This window comes from Leucopleurus acutus (assembly GCF_964270905.1).
Source record: "Leucopleurus acutus genome assembly, chromosome: 2".
Lineage (NCBI taxonomy): Eukaryota > Metazoa > Chordata > Mammalia > Artiodactyla > Delphinidae > Leucopleurus > Leucopleurus acutus.
The window spans coordinates 191200335-191220579 of NC_139143.1; the positions used below are offsets into that span (position 1 = coordinate 191200335).

The following is a 20245-nucleotide window of genomic DNA, read 5'->3' on the forward strand; positions in this document are numbered from 1 at the left end:
GACCGATTAAAATTAGCAGAGGGAAAAGGTGCACGGGGCCAAGGCCAGGAGAGACCGGCACAAGCTTCCGGACACTCTCCCGGCAGTCACACCGAGGCGGCACGATGTGGGCAGCAGAATCCCTGACCAGTCAGCTCTTGGGGAGGCCTGGTGCCCGGGCAGCCCTGCGCAACCAGAGGCCGGGGGCGGGGGAAGGAAGGGGTCCTTATGACATCTCTGCTGAGATGCCCTCCAGAAACATGTCACGAAGAAGCTGTAACAGGCGCACTCCAGCAGCAGAGAGCAGGCAGCCCTGCCCTGGACACGCAGCCGCGGAGCTGAAGGGACGGGGTGGGGGCCACTGGGCCTGGTCCGGCCTCCTTACTGCACAGATGGGACCCACCACGCTCCGGGGCGTCCAGCCTATCCCACGTCCCCACTTCCCAGCACACTAGATCAGTGCCATGAACTGAAACAGCACTTTTCAAATCCCACACTGAACTGGCACCTTCTAAAATGTGTGTATATTGCAGTGACGAAGACAGAATGATTTGGGTCAGCTTCTTAAAAGTCATTGACTCATTTTTTTCCTCATTTTCATCATTCTCAATGAGGGCAAACTTTTTTGACGTGTCTTTTTAAAAAATCTTTATTGCTTTCGTGATTATACAGTACATGTAAAAATTCAAGTAGTATAAAATGTGACTTTAAAAAGTAAATTTAAAAAAATTATGAAATAAATGCTCATTTCAAAAACTTCAAGTATTATAAAAGGCATGATTTAGAAAATTAGTCCTTTGTGACCCAGTCACCCCACCCCACCCCCCAGGTTTCCTGCTCTTCACACGCAGTGACGGTCTCTGCATGACCGGCACATATGTGTGATACACACCCGTGTCACACTGGGCATGGCCGAGCCACCTGCCTGCCTCGTGCACTTAACAGCCAGCTTCCCACTTCTCACATAAATGCCCGAAACTGTTACAGAGTAGATGTGTCAGGTTGAGTCATGAAATTAATGCTATGTATCTGACCGTTTTGGACCCATAGAAACACCAATTGCCTATGGGTCAGCAGAATGCCACAAGCAGCCCCACGGACATTTGGAGGGTTTCCCACTTTCTGCAGTTAGAAATAATACAGCAGTGAATATCCTTGTATTTTATCCCAAAAGGGTCACGACTGTTTCGAGCATTTAGAAGAGACCAGAGGACGGAGCACTGCGTTTGCCTGGGGCGTGCGTGGAGGCCCAGAGGAGCTGAGGGCTCACACAAGCTCCCTGAAGCCCGAGTGGCCAGGCAAGAGGGGAGCCGCCTGGCTGGGGACACCGCACGCACACATGGGTGAAGCTGGAGGGAGGCCACTCCTGAGCCTGGGTGTCCCGGGAGCCACCAGAATCGTCCTCTGGCAGCTGGGCTTGCAGAGGTCAGGAGACAGCTTCAGAAATGTGCTCAAACCAGAATCTGTAGGAAGATTTTTTTCAAATGTTTTCCGGGAATATTGGAGTGGCCAAAAAAACAAAAAAAGGAGCACCTGCTGGAAGGATGCACGTGCTGTCCGGGCTGCATCACGGGCGCTGGCGAGCACGCCGCTTCCTCCGGGGCACCGCCGGGGCTCGGTAGATCCTGCTGGGGTCACAGAGGAGTTTGTGGGTGGTCTTCTTGTGGCAGGCGATGTGGACTAACTTGAGGTTCTCAGAGGTGAAGAGCAGGCGGTAGAAGTACTTCCAGTCCACTTCTCTCCCCTCGGCGTCGTGGATGGCCGCGGCCAGCGTGGGGACGACCGTGCGCTTCTTTTCTATCCTGCAAAGCAAGGTTAGAGACGCCGTCTCTGCTGTCCAATTTGTCACAATACCCCAGGCACCTGCCAGGCCTCATTTTCTGTTAAACCACAGAGATGGTTGAATGTGGTGTCTGCTCGGCTGAGACATCCATGAAGGTTTGGCGGCTTCCAGGAGAGACAGGCGGAGATGGTTAAACTCGGCAGAGGACCTGCACTCAGGCCGTCCCAGACAGAGCAGGGCGGGCGCTGAAAGGGGCTCACCCTGTGGCCATCGAACAAGCACTGGGGACATCCCTCCACAGGCTGGCGGGGGTGCAGCGCCGCACGCGGCCACGCCCGCCGGGCCAGCCAGCCTGGCAGAGCCTGATGCCGGCCACCCGGGCTTCTCACATTTTACAAGTAGATGGGGGACTTCCCTGGCGGTCCAGTGGTTAGGACTCGGCGCTCTCACTGCTGAGGGTGCGAGTTCAATCCCTGGTCGGGGAACTAAGATCCCACAAACTGCGCGGCACAGCCAAATTAAATAAGTAAATAAAAGTAGGTAGCGCGTACTTTTTTAAATACTGAAAAGTACACAGAGAAAAATGAGAGCCAACCGTAGTCCCATCACACTCACTCACCAACAACTTGGCTTCCTTGGTTCACACTTTGGCTATGTGCAGACTTAGCAAAGAATTACCTGATACTGTACGAACGTTTTTAAAGAGAATCTTACAAATGAAGCTAAAGTCACCTCCAGCTGCAGGCTTCGCTCTCACTTCCCGCCTTCCCTTCCCAAAGACGATCTCTATTAAGGGTCTGACGTGTGTCTTTCCAAATTTCATCCTGTACTTTTATACGCATATGTGTGTCCACTTAAAACAATCGTGATGTTATCTTTGTGTAAACTGCTTTCACTTATAAGCAACAGTTCAAAAGACCTAAGTAACCAGCCTAGAAGCTTGTAAACTTGACAAGATGGAATTGGAAACAGCACAGCTCGGGGGGCTGGTGGCAAATAGACCGGCATAGAATCCTGTCCCCCACGACACAGAAAAGGTGAGTAACAATAAATAAGTATCTGAGAGTAAAAGAAGGCGGCTCCCCTCTGCAGACACAGAAACCAATGCTGGACCACAGGACTGAGCTACACTCCACAGCTCGACAGGGTTCCGGTCCTGATGGAGGCCCCAGGGGCCCTCAAGAGTCAGGAGGGGTGGGCCGAGCTTCCCACCCCAGCCATTAGGGGAGGAACAGGTGCTGCTGGGGGTCCAGGGCTTTGTGAGGGGAAGGAAAAGCCTCTGCATCAATTACCAACTGCTGCATAACCAGCCCCGCAAAACCTAGCGGTTCTGTGGGTTGGCCTGGCCCAGTCACGGGGCTGCACTCTGCTGGGGGGTTGGCCAGGGGCTGGCCCTTCTCCCCGCGGGGTCTTTCATCCTCCAGGAGGCCAAGTCAGGCTCCCCGGCATGGTGAATGTGCGAGCCCTTGCCAGGCACCCCCAGGTTCCTGTCTGCTTGATGCAGTGGGGGGACGAGGTAAGGACACCCGGCAGGTGCTGGTCACAGGGCACCACTAGTGTGACCGTCCTCCAGTCACGCGGAAAACCAGGACCATCAGCCCACCTCTCACACGTCCAACTTTATGCTGCACGTGGTAGGGAACCCGCGAGCAAGGAAAGCCCCCTGAAAGCCCCGGGCACCTGGTGGAAACATGCAGAACCGCTCGGTGGGGACACCCGGGCCGTCTGCAGACACCTCCCACCGAGGACAAACTCACGGCCCAGACACACACAAAGCACAAGGAGTGCACTGCAGTGCACAGAAGGATGCAGCCAACGGTGGTGCCCCCAGAACCCCCAGGGATCTTAACACAGACCACTCCCTCTGCCGCCCACTGCAGAGCTCAGGGCCCCGAGAACACCCTCAGGGTCCACAGTTCGCTGAAAGGACTCGGAAGGCCCTGAGAGCCTCCACACTTACAGTTTACAGCCACGAAAGCACGCAAATTAAAATCGTCCAAGGCTAGGGACACACAGGGCGGGGAGTCCAGGGCAGCTCCGGCCATCCCCTCCCCAGGGAGTCATGGACAGTGCTCCCAGCAGTGGTGACAACACACATGGAGAATCAGCAGACAGGCTCGCTCCCAGAGCCTCAGCACCCAGAGTCTCTACTGGGGCTCTGCCATGTGGGCACAGCTGACCACCCACAGGCTGACCTCATCCCCAGCGCCCCCAGAGGGCAAGCTGAAACCACGTGACCCAAACCCCCCACCTTGGTCACACTGTTAGGCTGTCCAGTGAGCCCCGGCCCCAGGGAAACAGAAACACTAGCAGGCAGGACACTCCGAGGGCTCAGAGGTGACCTCCCAGGGGTCAGGGGCAAAGGCCAGACCTCTCTTTGCACACAACCATAAAATAAGTGTATTTAAACTAAAAAATAAAAATGAAAGCAGACTGGCATGAAGAGGCGTGTTTTTTAAAAATAACCCAAAAGCACTTGTAGAAAGGAAATATGTACTCAATGCTGAATGCACAGACTGAACGCATCAGAGCTGAAGAGAGAATGCGTGAACTGAATGTATAGGAAGCGTATCAGCTCGGACCACCGTAACAAAATACCATAGACTGGGTGGCTTAAACAACAGAAATCAGTTTTCTCACCATTCTGGAGGCTGGGATTCTGAGATCAGAGGGCCAGCGTGGTTGGGTTCTGGTGAGAAGTGTCTTCCTGGCTCGCAGACGGCCGCCCCCTCGCTGCGTCCTCACATGGTGGAGAGCAAGCCCTCTCTTCTTATGAGACCGCAGTCCTATCAGATCCCCCCTTCCAACCTCATTTACGCTTAATCACCTCCTGAAGAGCCTATCCCCAGACACAGTCACCCTGGGGTTAGGGCTTCAGCACATGAATTTGGGGGACACAGGTCAGTCTGTGGCAGGAAGTCCCCGGGAAAGGGAATGTGTAAGAGCAGATGCAGCACAAGGAGGACGGAGGAGCTGGTCCAGGTACGTGAGGGGGAGTCAGAGAATCAACGCTGAAGAGCTTCCCAAAATTAAAGACAGACACATCTTCAGAGCAGAGAATACAAGTCCCGGTCAGAACTTAAAATGGAGATCTGTACTAGATACACATCATTTTCAAAGAGAAAGGGAAAGGCTAAAGCTGCCACAGAAAAGGCAGAGGAGACTGACGGCAGCCTTGTGAACAGACGCCAGAAGATGAGGTGTCATGTCTCCAAAGCACTGAGGGCCAAGTGGCCGCCAGCCTGGAGTCACGTCAGCTCAACAAGCGCTCAGGGCCTTTCTACGACCCCCTGACCCTCATCATCGACAGGGAGTGAGCCTGAGTGCCATGTGATCTGTGGGTGAGCGTAATCGAGGACCGACCCCGGGAACACGCCCACACTTTGTGCAGGTCTCACGGCGAGCAGAGGGGGTGACACCAAGGTGACTCCACGGGGCCTGGGGGCAAGGGTGACGCAATTCTGCTTCCGATGTGCTTCAGTCAGGGGCCCCACTAAGGGAACACAAGCAGACATCTATTTCCCAAACCACCGAAGGGTGGGGTGATGGGCAAGGGAAAAGGAAAACTCGGTTAAACACACAGAAAGCACAAAGGAGACCCAAAAGGGAAGGACCGGAACGGTGACTGGGAACCCAGAATAGAGGGCTGAAGAAGTCCAAACACATTTCCTATTCATTTCACCAACACTGGCCACAGTGGCCAGACGCTGTCCCGGCTGCAGAAGGACGCTGGGGACGTGCCAACACCACTGACCTGCCACAGCCCGATGCTGACGGGGAGCACGGCCATCACCACACAGGCAGAGGACGGCAGCCGTCAGCTCTGATGGGACCATCTCGGACCCCATGGGAATAAGAGCAAGTGGGACACTCACCCAAACCCGGAGACACATCAGAGTCGACAAGAAAGAGGCGGAAAGACGGCAGAGCAGCTTAAATCCAGCCACGCAGATCTGAGGCCACTCGCACTCACGCCCCCGCCACTGAGGCTCAGAGGAGGCGTGAGTGACCACAGCAGCAAGCGGGCACCAAGAGAGGCAACTAGGAACCTGGCAGCAACTGAAAACAAATGCCCACTTCTAACCGGTTCACGGAGCAGCGATAACATCACGACGGAAATGACAGAATCCTTACACCTGAATAACAATAAAATTACCAAACTCACAGGTGGTAGCTACGGCTGAAACTGATAGCCTGAAATGTACATGTCAGAAAACAGGAGAGATGCAAATTAACTAATAAGCAAGAAGAAACCCAAAAAAGTAGAAAGAAGGGATACAGAATAAAAGGCAAATGAATGAAGTTAAGGAAAAGGCCGAGGATGGTTTTGAAAAGAGGGAGGGAAGCGCTGATCCCAGACAGGAAGACTTCTCGCAACACCGGGTATTGGAGGAGGTGCCCTTAGCCCTCGGGGAACAGGACCCCTGCCCCGCCGCCCAGCCCACACGCCCGGAACTCAGGCGCGGAACATCCTCCCAGGACAGGCTGCACCCCCGTACGTGCACCCCCTAAGCCTGCACATGCGCGGTGCAGCCCTTGTGGTGTGAGGGGGCCCGAGGGGTGAGAGAAGAGGGCAGGCTGCGGACTGCAGGCCACTGCGGCCACGTCCCGGAGCCCTGAGAAGTCTGCCGCCTGGGACCAGGAACCTGGCCTGGGCCGCGGTGACACAGTCCAAGGGGGAGGACAGCACGTGCCGTACTGACAGTTTGTTACTCTTTAGTGTTTAACTATTTAAACACGTGGCTTGTGGCTTCAGCCCCATCAGAGTCGGGGTGGGCCTGTGTCCACGTCTCAGGGAAACAATCAGACCAGTGTTTTCAAACCCCCGCTGCCTGCTGTCAAAACCGCATTTTAAATTAAAAGCCAGTACATGTATCTATGTGGACGTATGTGTATTTAGAAGAAGAGCGGCAGTGTAACTGGCACGTTTCAGGAGACATGACTCAGGGTCTGGTGTGCACACTGCTGCTTCATCCGTGTTCTCTTCTAGGCCGGCCTGTTTCCCTCCTTAGATGCTGGCGGTGTGGCCCCTAGTGGGCTGTGAAAAGACAGGAGCAGACAGATGGCATGGAGCCCAGAGATCATCTTGGGGTGCTCCAGGCAGGTCAGAAACAGCACAGCCAACCAGTAGAGAAAAACTAGGGTATCTTCATGATACAGGAAGGGAAGGATTTCACACAAAAAAGAAGAGCTACATCTCAGTACACTGGAATTTAAACCCGTGACGATCAAAGACATCCCAGAAGCGAAAGACAAGCCCAAACTGTAAAAACATACCTGTAACACAAAGAGCCACCAAAGAATCAGTAACCAGGACGTGTAAAGAATTCTTACAAATTAATTAGAAAACCAAAGCCCAGTAAAAACTGAGCGGAGGAAGCAAGAGCCACTTCACAGAACACAAGTGGCCAATAAACACACGGACATTCAACCTTCCTAGTAATCAGGCAAATGAACTGCAACAGGAGAATCTCTTTCTCGCCCATCAGACTGGGAGAACGCAAAAAGAGTACTGATACCAAGAGGTGCTGAAGCCTGGGGCGCGTGAACTCACAGCCGGTGAGGGTGTCGGTGGGACCACCCTGGAGAGCAACCCGGCAACACACAGGACGGGAGACAGGGGACGTTAGGAGCCAGCACCCGACGCAGGCAAAAATCCACGTGTAACTTTACAGGAGGCACTCTGCGTGCAGGGTTCCTTCGTATCCGCGGCTCCGTATCCGCAGAGTCAACCGATGTGGATGGAGCAGTACTCTAGTATTTCCTACTGAAAACTCCACGTGTAAGTGGAGCCACGCAGTTCAAACCCCACGTTGTTCAGGGGTCAACAAGAAAAGCATCTCAGTTAAAATAATAAAATTTTCCATTTCTGCCCTTGTTTTTAGAATGAGCTAATACACACATAAAATGATCCTGCCAGCCAAGACTTGCTAACCCTGGTTGGAGCAGGAAACGCCCTACACATCACAACGCAGAGCTCCCACTCCCTGGGCGAGGCAGGGACCCCACACAGGGTGCCCATGCCACACCGACCGGGCCCGCAGCTGCAGACCACTGCCTCCGCCCACAGGTGGGCGCTGGCGGTGGGAGGGGACGCGCGGGGTTGCACAGGTGCGGATGTGAGGGATGTGAGCCCACCGCGCTGAGTGACACCCGCCACGCAGCCCAGGAGCGTCAGCACCGCACGATCCCGGCAACCCCTTCCACGCCACACGCCCATGACGTCTGTGGGTCCGTGACACGTGCGCTGGGCGCGTGGCGCCAGCCGCGGAGGCCAGGCAGCGCCAGGTCGCAGGTGCACTCCGGGTCTGTGGTTGTGGCCTTCAGCCCCACGCACTCACACGTGGTCCAGGTTCCAGGTGCTGAAGAGGACGCGGCTCTCCCTGTTACTGTAGGGGTTGATGGAGTGTCTGGAAGCACAGTCGTCCACGTCAAAGGGACCCTGGGCCGAAAGAGAGAAGGTAAAGGCCACGAAGCCAAGGAGCATCTCACTGGCGCTCCGCCCGCGACAGAGGCAGCCCTTGGCGGGGCCGGGCCCCTATAAAGAGTCTGTTCAGGAGGTAAAGCATCCTGCCCTGGAACGGCACCCCATTCCCTCATGACCCCGGGGTGATGCTCTGCGTCTGCGAAGGGGACAAGTGAGCCTATTGGCCGTTTGGGGCGCCAGCTTTCCCCATGCTGCTCCCATCACACGACTGCTCCCCTCCTGTCTCCTCCACGGCTTCCCGGCATTTCCCTGAGACCCTGCACAGGCTGGGCCTCGGAGACGTGCGAAAACATCTCCTCCTCCCTGAAGCCCCCAGCCCCACTCCGGCCCCCGAGGGCCCTCACAGCCGCCCCGCAGGAAGCCTACCGCCCGACTCGCTTAGAGGCCTTTGACCCAGAGCCTGCCCCGGCCGGGGTGAAGAGTCTGGTCTCTGTCCCCGCCACACACACTGCCAGGCTCCAGGCGCACCCCCCCGGGGAGGGAGAGGTCGGCTGTGTGTGAGGTGTGACGCAAAGCCAGCTGGGAATTGGATGCTCAGGGCCCGTCACGTGTGGGAGGGGCTGCCCGGTGGGGACAGAGGCATGGGGGCCTATGCGAGGGAGGCCGCGCCCACCCCTGCCCACTCTGGGCCCAGCGCCAGCGGCAGGAGGGGATTTTACTGGAAGTGCAATGTACAGCTTGCAAAGCGCAAGATGTGCCCTTAGCTGTCTCCACAGCTCAGAATGCTGCTTCCAGCTGATGCCACCCACCGCGGTGCCAAGCTCAGCCAGAGCCCGAAATGTCACATCCGGCCATCACCCTGCAATCCTGATGCTCTCTCATCCAGGATTTCCCAGGGGAGCAAAACACGCATCAGCCACCCAAACGAATGCCATCCCTCCTCTCACACCAGGGTGGGGTCTCGGCTCACGAGCAGTTGTGTCCTGCCGCCCGCACCCGCCAAAGCGGTTCTCAAGTGAGGGCCCTGAACCAGCATCACTGTGGAATGTGTCAGAAATGCAGGCTCTCAGGCCTCACCAGAGCTGCTGCAACAGAGGCCCCGGGAGGGGCCCAGGGGGCTCACGAGCCCTCCAGGGGGTTCTGACACGACTGACGTCTGGGAGCCACTGGCTGAGACCCTCCCTCACCCCGAGAGCTGCCCCAGCTCACCAGGCCCTGGCCGGGGTGGCCCCGGGCACGCGCCTGTGGCTCACCTGGCAGGAGAACCAGCCTTCGGGCGTGCAGAGCCGGCGGCCGGCCTTCGCCCCCCTGTCGAAGTAGCTGCTGTTGTAGCGGGCGGCCTGGAGCTTCTGACACATGGCACCCACGACCCGCAGGTACTCTTCCCGAGCCTCCGTCACAACCAGGGACGCGCCAGACGTCACCTAGAAGAGGCAGGGGCACCGCTGGATGCGGGCCATGCACCCGAAAACCCACCACCGCCGGGGTCCCAGTCCACCAGCGCCACAGCCCTCAGAGCCCCGCCCCCTGGGGTCCCAGCGTGGCCCCGAGGTCGGGGATCCGGCCCCCGCCCCCTGGGGTCCCAGCACGGCCCCGAGGTCGGGGATCCGGCCCCCGCCCCCTGGGGTTCCAGCACAGCCCGGAGGTCAGGGGTCTGGCCCCCGCCCCCTGGGGTCCCGGCATGGCCCCGAGGTCGGGGGTCTGGCCCGCGCCCCCTGGGGTCCCGGCACGGCCCCGAGGTCTGGGGGTCTGAGCTCACACCGACTGTGCCTGTCTGACCCTGGGAAATTTCTCTGGGCCCGTGAGATGGAGCTTTTGGTCACAATCAGATAAGAACTCAAGCTCCAGGCATCCTGGCCGCCCTGTCTCCCAAGCAGTGCCCACTGCTTTGAAACCCGAGAGGAAGTGTGCAGGTGAGGAGTGACCAGCGCACTGCCGCCCACTGGGGCGCAGGTGGAGAGTCGCACCCATGGGCACAGCTGGGCCCACACTGAGTGCTGGGCAGAAGCAAGGAGACCGCTTGGCCCAGTGGGAGTGACAGCAGGGCAGCAGATGGGTCATCACCGGACAGGGGCTGCACCCAGCAGGGGCTGGGAACGATGCCCTGGAGATGCCCACCCGCCAGCGCGGGGAGCGCGTCCTCAGCAACAGAAGGAGCCCGAGGGTGGCCACTTTCAGGCAGAGATGGGGGGCAGGGGGAGAGGGGGATCTGGACCAGGCCCCAGGACCTCAGACACCCCAGTCCTGAGGTTTCCTTCTGTGTAACGGGATCTCAACAGAGCGCGTGTGGGCAGTTCTGCAAAACCAACGTGCGGCCAGGCGCAGGTGAGGGGTTGGGGGGGCCGGTGTCTGCAAAGGACGAACAAGACGCCCCACGGCTGACGTCCAGCCACGCAGCACAGGGGCAACGGCGCCCACGGGCCTCTGCAGGGAGCGCCCAGCCCACCCCCGGGCTCCAGCGCCAGTTCTCTGAGGAGCTGGCACAGAGGGCAGAGCCTGAGGGCCCTTGCCTGCCGCTGCCCCCAAACCCACCCCCTGCCACCTGTCCTCCCATGAAGGGTGGAAGAGATCCGCCCAGAACCCAGCCTCAGGGGCCAGTCAAGCACCCAGGTTATCCTCCAGAGAGGGGGCAACGCACCCCCAAAGCACCACGGGCACCAGTCCCCTCCGCGGCCTGCCCTGCTGCAGGTCATCTGTCAGCTGGGTCACCTCCCTGCTGAAAAGGAGTGGGACAGAGTGCACTGGGCCCGAGGACCCATTTCTCCTCGGAGGTGAAGTGCGTCTCCATCGGAGACTTTCGGCTCTCAACCTGTATCAGCCTGCTTCTCACGCCTCCCGGAGGGGAGCCCAGAATCAGAGCCTGGACCCATCACGACTCGGAGCCCCCGCTGCTGCTTCTTGGAGGTCAGACAGCTGCGCCTCGCACAGACAGGAAAGTCAACAGCAGCGCTGGGGACAGAAGAGCAGCTGCCCCTCCCCACCCACCGTGTGGGCGTCCATCCAAGCTAATGGTGGACGGAGACGGCTACTTGGGATGAGTTCACGTCGAAACTGAACCGCCCAACAGATGAAGGCGTTCAAAGGTGGGTTCACTACTCACAGCCCATAGGGAGAGTTCACGCGGAGTGCAGGGAGGCAAAGTCTGCAACCCCGGACCCAGCTTGAGCTCTGACAAGTGGAAGCCAGATGTCGGCCGTGCGGGGGGCTCCCCGGGCAAGCGGCCTATCCATTGCTGGCTCACGTCCACCTGCACCCAGACTGGCATCCACAGCAGCACCTGCCCCTGAACCTGCACCCACCCCAGCACTTATACCAGCACCTGCACCTGAACCTGCACCCACGCCAGCCTGTGCGCTTCTCCAACATCCACGCTGGCCCTGGAGCAGAGTCCCAACAGCAGAGCCCGCTTCCAAACCCGCCTGGCACACCCAGCATCAGTGTGGACCTACCTCTCTCAGGTAGCTCCGGATCCGGCTCTCACAGCTGTATCTCAGGTAGCCAGACTTGTTCCTAAACCGGGACTCCAAACCTGCCGGAAGGAGAGACAAGACGCCTGGAGCCCAGGGCCCGTGCTCTCCCAGGAGGGGCGGAAGGTGAGGGCCGTTTTGCTCAGCTCCATCTAGAGACATTCTAATGGGGACCTGCATGCTATCCCTGGATTTTGTTCATTTGTGGAGAAGTCTGGTCCACCAGCACGGAGCATCTCAGAGGCCACCGAGGGGCTCCTGCCTGGTGGCACCTCCAAGCACCTTTCCCAAGAGGGTTGCAGTCGCTCAGGGCTCCTTCCGCCTGGCTGGAGAGGCCAGTCGAAAAGGTGGGAGCAGCCCAGGTGAATGGATAAAGAAGATGTGGTCCACCCAGGTGATGGAATATCACGCAGCCTCAAAGAGGAAGGGAATCCTGACACCTGCTTCCACATGGATGAACCATGGACACATTAAATGCTGAGTGAAGTAAGCCAGACGCCGATCCCACTCGTACGAGGCCCCTGGAGGAGTCAGAGTCACAGGGACAGGAAGAAGGCTGGGGGCCACGGCTGCGGAGGGTGGGGAGCGACGTTCAGTGTGGGCAGAGCTTCAGTTTGGGAAGATGAAAATGTCTGAGGACAGATGGTGGTGACGCTGCACAACAATGGGAAGATATTTAATGCCAGCGAACTATATGCCTGAAAATGGTAAAGATGGTGAATTTTATCTTATGCCTACTTGACCACAATTGAAAATTAAATAAAAATAAAACGGCCAGTCCCAGGGCTGCCTGGCCCCTGGCCCCGTGCTTGGGGAGCCCCTGGTATGGGAACTGACACAGATCCCATGTCCCAGCAAGCTGGCCCGGAGGAAGCACTCCCCACCCGCTCCCTCCAGGCCCGAATCCATGAGGCACCTTCGAACCACGGCGCGTCCTCGGCCCTGGTCTCGGCCGCGATGTTCTCGCTGACGGTGCCCAGCAGGTCGGCCAGGAGCTTCTGACGCAGCGGGGCCCGCTCGTCCGACAGCAGCTGTCGGGCGGCCTGGATGAGCTCTGCGTGCGGCTCCTGGAACACGCTCAGGAAGCGGCTGATGTCACTCGCGTCTGCCACCGAAGGGAACAGAGAAGCCACCAGGCTTTGGAGCACTGCCTCGGGGAGACCACCTCCTCCCCCGGGACCAGCCAGACCCCTGCCCCGACAGTCACCAGCCCAGGGTTCCGGGCCTTAGGCCTGGCTGCCCGCGCCCGGCTGGTGTGAGGACAGACAGGGAGGACACGGGACGCGGTTTGGAAAACGAAAGCCACCCAAGCGAGTTGCCGCCCTTCCCCTCAGCCTTCCTTCCTCCAAGTGAAATCACCTCGTCTTGGGACCTCCCTCGAGACCTCTCACACTCCAGGTTCGTCCCTTCACTGTCCTGCTGGCTCCCGGGGCCTTTCCGCTCACACCCGAAAGCCGCAAGCCCTCCGAGCAGGCACTTGGGACCGAGGGCTTCACAGCGTCCTACAAACAGAAGTCCCGACGCACACGAGGAACAGGCCGCACGGTCCCGAGGGTCATTCCAGGGATATGGGGCCACTCGGGGTCCAAACATCAATCAGTGTGATCCACCCTCAACAGGCTAACCAAGAAAAGTCACATGATCATAGCAACTGGCGCAGAAAGACAGAGAAAACCTTCAAGACCTAAAGCTTCGTGAAAAGGTCTCAGACTGAACACCAAAGCCATACGCGTAGAAGGATAAAAAGGGACAAGTTGGATTTCATCAAAATTAAAAATTTTACTCCATGAAAGACGCGGTTAAGAGAACGAAAAGACAAGCTGCAGGGACTTCCCTGGTGGCGCAGTGGTTAAGAATCCGCCTGCCAATGCAGGGGACACGGGTTCGAGCCCTGGTCCGGGAAGATCCCACATGCTGCAGAGCAACTAAGCCCGTGTGCCACAACTATTGAGCCTGCGCTCTAGAGCCCGCAAGCCACAACTACTGAGCCTGCACTCTATAGCCTGCGCGCCACAACTGCTAGCCTGAGCTCTAGAGCCCACGCGCCACAACTACTGAGCCTGCGCTCTAGAGCCTGCACGCCACAACTACTGAGCCTGCACTCTAGAGCCCGTGCACCACAACTACTGAGCCCAAGTGCCGCAACTACTGAAGCCTGTGCCCCTAGAGCCCATGCTCCGCAACAAGAGAAGCCCCCGCAAGGAGAAGCCCGCACACCGCAACAAAGAGTAGCCCCCGCTCATCACAACTAGAGAGAGCCCGCGCACAGCAACGAAGACCCAACGCAGCCAAAAAAGATTAATAAAATAAATAAATTTATTTTAAAAAAATCACATATACTCTTTGGCTCAGCAATTCTACTCCTAGGAATCTTTCTCACAGAAATAAAAGCATAATGGTCATAAGAACATATTTATATAAAAAAAAAAAGACAAGCTGCAGACTGGGAGAAAAGATCAGTGTCAACAACACATCTGACAAAGACTCATCCAGAATATATTAGGAAAAAACTCACAAAACTCAACCGTAAAAAACACCCCATTAGACAATGGACAAAAGACACTTCACAGGAAGGTTTACAGATGGTAAATCAGCCCAGGAGAAGATGGTCAACACCATCCGTCGGGAGGGAAATGCAAGTCCAGACACCATCGCACACCCACCAGAACGGCTAAAGTGAAAAGAGCGACAATGCCAAGAGCTGGAGAGGCCGTTCTCGTCCCTGCTGTGGAGATAAGATGGGACCGCAGCTCTGGAAAGCGGCGTGCAGTTCCTTTTCTTTCCTTTTTTAACAACTTTATTGAGACTTAATTCTCTAGAAGTACAAGGAGGAAGGCTGCTTGCCACTAGGAGCGCACAGCAGACATGTCACCTTCACTGCTGACAGCAGCGTCCCAACCGAGGGGCGAGGCCACACCTGCACTGCTCTCGGGCTTCTCTCTCCGCCCTTTCAGCAGGGGAGGTAGGACAACCTCGGTCCTCAGAGCTCCACTTCCTTCCCCAGGCACCAGAAACATCTCCTGAAATGGAAGCCCCTTTGCACAAGGGCCAGACGACCCTCCCAGGGAAAGGGCACACACCTGGCCACCGGCCTATGGCTCCAGAGTATCACTTGTCATCCAGCACAGACCCCCCTAAAGAACCAACTCCAAGAGCACCTGCTCCAATAAGGCAGCCCCGACAGGAGCCTAAGGACGGTGTGTCCGCAAACCCAACAGAGACCAGACACTGAGCACAGCATCAGCCACCAGCCCATCCCTGAGACAGTTGATAAAAGAAACTTTTACATATTGAGATGCAGGGACGTTGTTCTGGCTTCCACATGAGTTAACGTGAATCTGATGCTAACTAAAACAGCCTTTTTGTGGCTGATCAAACATACACTGCACATCTGCTTCAATTATTAAAGAAAAGGGCGCACTGGCCAGAAGTAAAGAACATCCATGTTAAAGATAAAAATTAATGCCCCTCTTCCTGGGACACCAATGCTGGTTACTCCCTCGATCGTAAGGCTCCCTCCCAGGTGCCAAGCCCATGCTGACTCGCTGTGTACGTGCTGGTCTGGCTTTTTTTGAAACCTCAGAGAAATGCATCCCTGCCTTGTTTAAGGGTCTTTGTTCTGACAAGACATAAAACTGTGCTGAAAACCCTGCTTCTCTGGAGCAGTTTCTCAGAGTAACCTGGGAAGAGGGCTTCTGGGCTATAGGCCTCAGTCTGGCTCAGATAAAACTGTTCTGTTCTTATTATTGATTGGTTATTGATTATTTTCCGCAACAAAGCCCAGCAAAACAGGACAGCCTCTCTCTCTGGCTCTGCCTTACCCGCAAAACTGGGCAGGCTCCCACCCGCAAAGCCCTCCCTTCAGCCCTTAGGGGTTACTAGGACACTTCAAATGAATGTAGATAAAACTAAAGGAATTTCTTAAAAAGACACATAGACCAACCAGCTGGACCACTGGCCTCCTGGCCAAGAGGATGGACAACACTGCCATCTGATTCTGCCTCCGGGGCTTCCTCCTTCAGAGCCCAGAGTAAGGGGGACCCCCCCCTCCCGGGGCTGGCACCCCCAGGCAGGCCCTCTGCACCTCCAAAGCCGCACCAGCTTCCCCACAGATCTCCAAGGTCCCCGCCACTTACAACCCTGCCAGGTCTGCCCCGCAGTGAGAAGCACGAGCTCCGAGTCATCGGGGACACTCCAGAAGTAATCTCCAGTCACCTCTGTGCCATCCTCGTAGAGACACAGGGTGGAGCCAGGAACGGGGAGCTGGGAAGAAGCGGGGGAGGGGAGAGCAGGGTGGGATGCTTACTTCCTGGATCTCGGGCGGCCCAGTCTTGGGGTGGCGACCTGAGGTCTTCCCATCTGCAGCCCTCACAGAGAACAAGAAGGAACTACTACGCTGTAAAGAATCCCACTCGAGATGCAGTCTGCACGGACAGAGCATGTCCAAACAAGGGCACCTACTATAGGTCGTTCTAAGACCTGGAAAGTCATAGAAATACATACACGGTGATAACTGCTTTGCAGGATTCACCACTCGGACCCTCCAAACCGAGCTCCTCCAGGGCACTTTAAAATCCAAGCCTGTGGGCTTCCCTGGTGGCGCAGTGGTTGTGAGTCTGCCTGCCCATGCGGGGGACACGGGATCGTGCCCTGGTCCAGGAGGATCCCACATGCCGCGGAGTAGCTGGGCCCGTGGGCCATGGCCGCTGGGCCTGCGCGTCCGCGGCCGGAGCCTGTGCTCCGCGGCGGGAGAGGCCGCGGCGGTGAGAGGCCCACGTACCGCAAAAAAAAAAAAAAAAAAAAAAAAAATCCAAGCCCGTTTCCAAAAATGACCCTTGACTGCTTGCACTAAGCCTGTAAACACATCCCCATCAATGAGGCTCATTGCCTGACAGGTGTCAGGACACATCGCCTCGCGCTCGAGTTTCTCCCTGGGCACCAATTAGTTAAGGAGAACATCTTCACTGAGCAGGACCCACCGCCTCTGGCCACGGAAGTGTGATCAGCACACGGGACTCTTAACTTGCTGAGGTTTAGTGCTCTGTTGCTCGACACCAATCAGCTTTACGAATTTTTTTTTACATCTTTATTAGGGTATAATTGCTTTACAATGGTGTGTTAGTTTCTGCTCCATAACAAAGTGAATCAGTTATACACATACATATGTTCCCATAGCTCTTCCCTCCTGCGTCTCCCTCCCTCCCACCCTCCCTATCCCACCCCTCCAGGTGGTCACAAAGCACCGAGCTGATCTCCCTGTGCTATGCGGCTGCTTCCCACTAGCTAGCTATTTTAGGTTTGGTAGTGTATATATGTCCATGCCACTCTCTCGCTTTGTCACAGCTTACCCTTCCCCCTCCCCATATCCATTTTTAATAGCAACTCCTCCCCTCTCCCCAACCCCACACATGCACACACAACCCCAGCACTGGTCTAAGCCCAGTCGAGGAAATTAATTCAATAAGGGTAAGAACAGTGGCTGAAATACCTAGAATATTCGTGCCAAAGGGCTTTTAGAGGCCTCTGAGCCCAACTCTTCATTCTACACCAGGGGAAACCAGGCAGGGAACGGCCTGTGCCCTGGAGCACTTGAGCCTACGAGCACTGGAACCAAGTCCTTGGGTCTCAGGCCAGAGATGTCGTGATGCTCACGGTCAGAAGGGGGAAGTTTCCCAGGCCTCTCTACAAAGTCCCCCTGCTCTGACGGGGCCGAGGAGCCAGAGGAGGAGGTTGGGGGCTACTCCGCAGCACAGGAAATGGGAATTCCCTGGGGCCCAGATGTCTCCCACACTCCCTCGTTTTGAGGCACAAAAGCAGCACCTCCTATTCTCCCTAAATTTCTCCCAAGCGGGTGGGCTCCTAAGCGCTGGGGCAGAGGCTTCACTCAGGCCATCTGCTGAGATGCAGCACCAGGCAGCAGGACCCAGAAGCCGGAAAGGACCCCAATTCCCCCGCCCCCCACCTGCAGCCCCCGCACCCGCAGAGGCTGGGCTAAGAGGCTTCCGGCGTAGCTAGACCGGGGTTTAAACACCGGCCTTTCCTCAGTGGCTATGGCACGTTGCTTAGTCACTCGGTCTCTCAGTTTCCTCATCTTTGAAATGGGGGTGTTAGCGCCCGATTCACAGGGCGACAGGTGGACTCCACGACAGCCCACGTAAGGAGCCAGGATGGAGCCCGACGTCGGGCACGTGGCCGTCGGCAGTGGTCAGGCTCAGGCTTTCCGCCCTGGGGATATGGACAGTGCCCCCTCCCAGCGACTGTCATTACTCGGGGACGCACTGCGGCTCGGTGCAGCCTGAGATCGGCCAGTGTTGACAGTGCAGGACGACGGGCCAACGTCTTCCCAGCTCAAAAAGAGTGCTCTGGGAAGGCTCGCTCAGTCAGACTCGCCCCACCCCCCCACCCCACCCCCACCGCCACGCGGCCCGGGGCGCCCGCAAGCAGAGGCCCCCAGCCCATCGGCCCCCAGCTCCCCGGCCCGGGGAGCACCTGCAAGCGGAGGCCCCCCGCCTCCCGGACCCCGGGGCACCTGCAAGTGGAGGCAGCCCTTCCGCAGCACTTCCTCGCAGTTCCTGCCCGCCACCCCAAATTTCTTCTGGTTGTGCAGGGCCCGCAGCTTGAACCTCTTGAGCTTCTGGAGCACCGCAGACATCCTCAGAGCCTCCGGCCCCGCGGGCCTACGCGCCGTGTGTCCGCGCCTGGGGGTTTCCACGAAGGGGAATCAAGGCCCCGCGCCGCCCCCGCCCCCGAAACTACACTACCCAGAAGGCCCGGGAAGCGGCGGCATGACCCCGCCTTGTGCGCAGGCGCCGTTCCCTGAAAACTACATTACCCAAAAGGCCCAGGAAGAGGCGGTGCGACCCCGCCTTGTGCGCAGGCGCGGCGGGGCGGGGTCGCGCACGCGCGGAGGTCCGGGCGGACCGGCCTGGTTGTCATGAGAGCGGCGGCCGCGGCCCGGGCAACAGGCGCTGGCGGCCGGGGCTGCTCCTCGGCTGCCACCACCGCTGCGGCTTGGGGGTGCCGGCCGGCCCGGGTCGGCGGAGGAGGCGCCTCCTGAGCTCCGCCGAGGCGCGGCGCTGCCGAGGGCCGGCGGAGAGCCCGGGTCGTGCGGACGTCCTGACAGGTACACGAGCGGGCCGGGGGCGTCGGGGCCTCCGTGGGCGGCAGGGCCTCCGTGGGCGCGGCCAGCGCGCTGCGTCACCGCCCCGGGCGGGCGGCGGCGCCAGCGCTTGGTCCCCGCGTTTGGCGGCGGTGCGGGCTTAGCGACCCCGACTCGGTGCTGAGCTGGCTCTTCAGCCTCGTCTGTTTCAGGGATTCTCAGGGGCACTTTCGAGTCTTGAGGTTGCTTGACCAAAAAACCATTTCAGTGTGTAACATTTAGGTTTTCCTAAGAAGGAAACGATACAAGTCTGTCTCCTAGTCTTGTAGCAAGATGTTCGGAAGTTGGTAAAGTGTTTCGATTTAACGTAGAGATTCAGTACCCCGATGCGTAGTGAAAAGCAGACTTCGTAGGAGGAACCGCCGAGTTACCTTCTCCCCACGGTCCCAGCTCGTCCTGCGGCGCGGGGGAGAGTGATCGCTGCTGGGGAAGATGCAACCGGCGCTCGTTTTGAGACGAGGACCGCCGTGCACCGGGGCCCCGCACTCGACAGAGCTTTGGTTCTCCCCAGAATGTTAATGTGATTTTTATAGAGCCCAATACTAGTGTCCTTAGTGACACCGCAAGGATCTTAGGGAAGACTTGAAGGTTTACGGAAAGGGGACCCTAGGGAACAAGGCGGAAGGACGTGGCCATAAAGGAATCCTGTTCGAATTCCCAAACCGACGTAATAGCGTTGCCTCTGCGGTTCCCAGGCACTTCTCCTGTCTGGTTCCTAAATGCCAGGACTGTGTTTTGGATTTATTGAGGCAGCACAGTATAGTGGACACGTCCTTTATTCGGATTTAAAGGGCCCCATTTCTAACTCTTAGGGCCATAATCGAGGGTGTTGGTCAAGACCAGGCTCTGGAACCTGACGAGCTTTAGAACAAACCCGGCCTGTGTGGCTTCCTAGCCGGATGACCCTGGGCCAGGCCTCTCTGTGCCTCAGTTTCCTCGTCTCTACAGCTGGGGTGTCAGAGTTGTGATGAAGGTATAAACATGTATGCATCTGCACACTAAAGTATGGTGTAAGGGAGTAGGTCAGTACACAGGTCAGCAAGATGAATAAACGGTATTTCAGATCTCTGGAATTTCAGGATACATGATCACACTCAGTTGAAAATATTTCATAGGTACCTACTGTTTTCAAGGTGGGATAGAAAGTAACAGGCCCTGCTCTTAAAGGTGATGGAAGGACACAGGGATCTAACTCTGAGCTTTAGTAAGTTTGGAGGGACTTTAGAATCCATGACAGAAAGCGGGGGTTAGAACAGCAGGTTGGGCTTGAGGAGGGTTCTTCCGGTGGGGGCGGTACTCCACGTGGGGAAACCTGGCCGTTGTTTTCTAGAGAACACAGTGGGACCCAGAAGAGGTGACGTATTCAGTCACTGTTCCAAAGGTGGGAGCAGTGAGACTTGGCTCTGAGGGAGAGGGGACGGGGGAGGGGG

At 57.4% G+C, this 20245-nt stretch overlaps 2 protein-coding genes across 3 annotated transcripts in view; one reads left to right on the plus strand and one right to left on the minus strand.

Annotated features, from left to right (window-relative positions):
* Positions 1–874: 874 nt before the first annotated feature.
* On the minus strand, positions 875–18308 carry DFFB (DNA fragmentation factor subunit beta; the record flags this gene model as incomplete). Its single annotated transcript, XM_082834243.1, has 7 exons — positions 875–1781; positions 8104–8204; positions 9443–9613; positions 11639–11718; positions 12573–12761; positions 15793–15919; positions 18186–18308. The coding sequence occupies 7 exons, from the start codon at positions 18306–18308 to the stop codon at positions 1547–1549; spliced, it is 1026 nt and encodes a 341-aa protein (XP_082690369.1). The 3' UTR covers positions 875–1546.
* A 333-nt stretch (positions 18309–18641) lies between these two features.
* Positions 18642–20245, plus strand: part of CEP104 (centrosomal protein 104) — a 56100-nt gene continuing 54496 nt past the window's right edge. Inside the window, exon 1 of one of the 2 annotated variants that reach the window (XM_082865147.1) lies at positions 18642–18779. The gene's annotated coding sequence lies outside the window, so the exon portion shown is untranslated. The remainder of the gene's footprint in view (positions 18780–20245) is intronic. The other variant, XM_082865148.1, reaches the window with a different exon arrangement.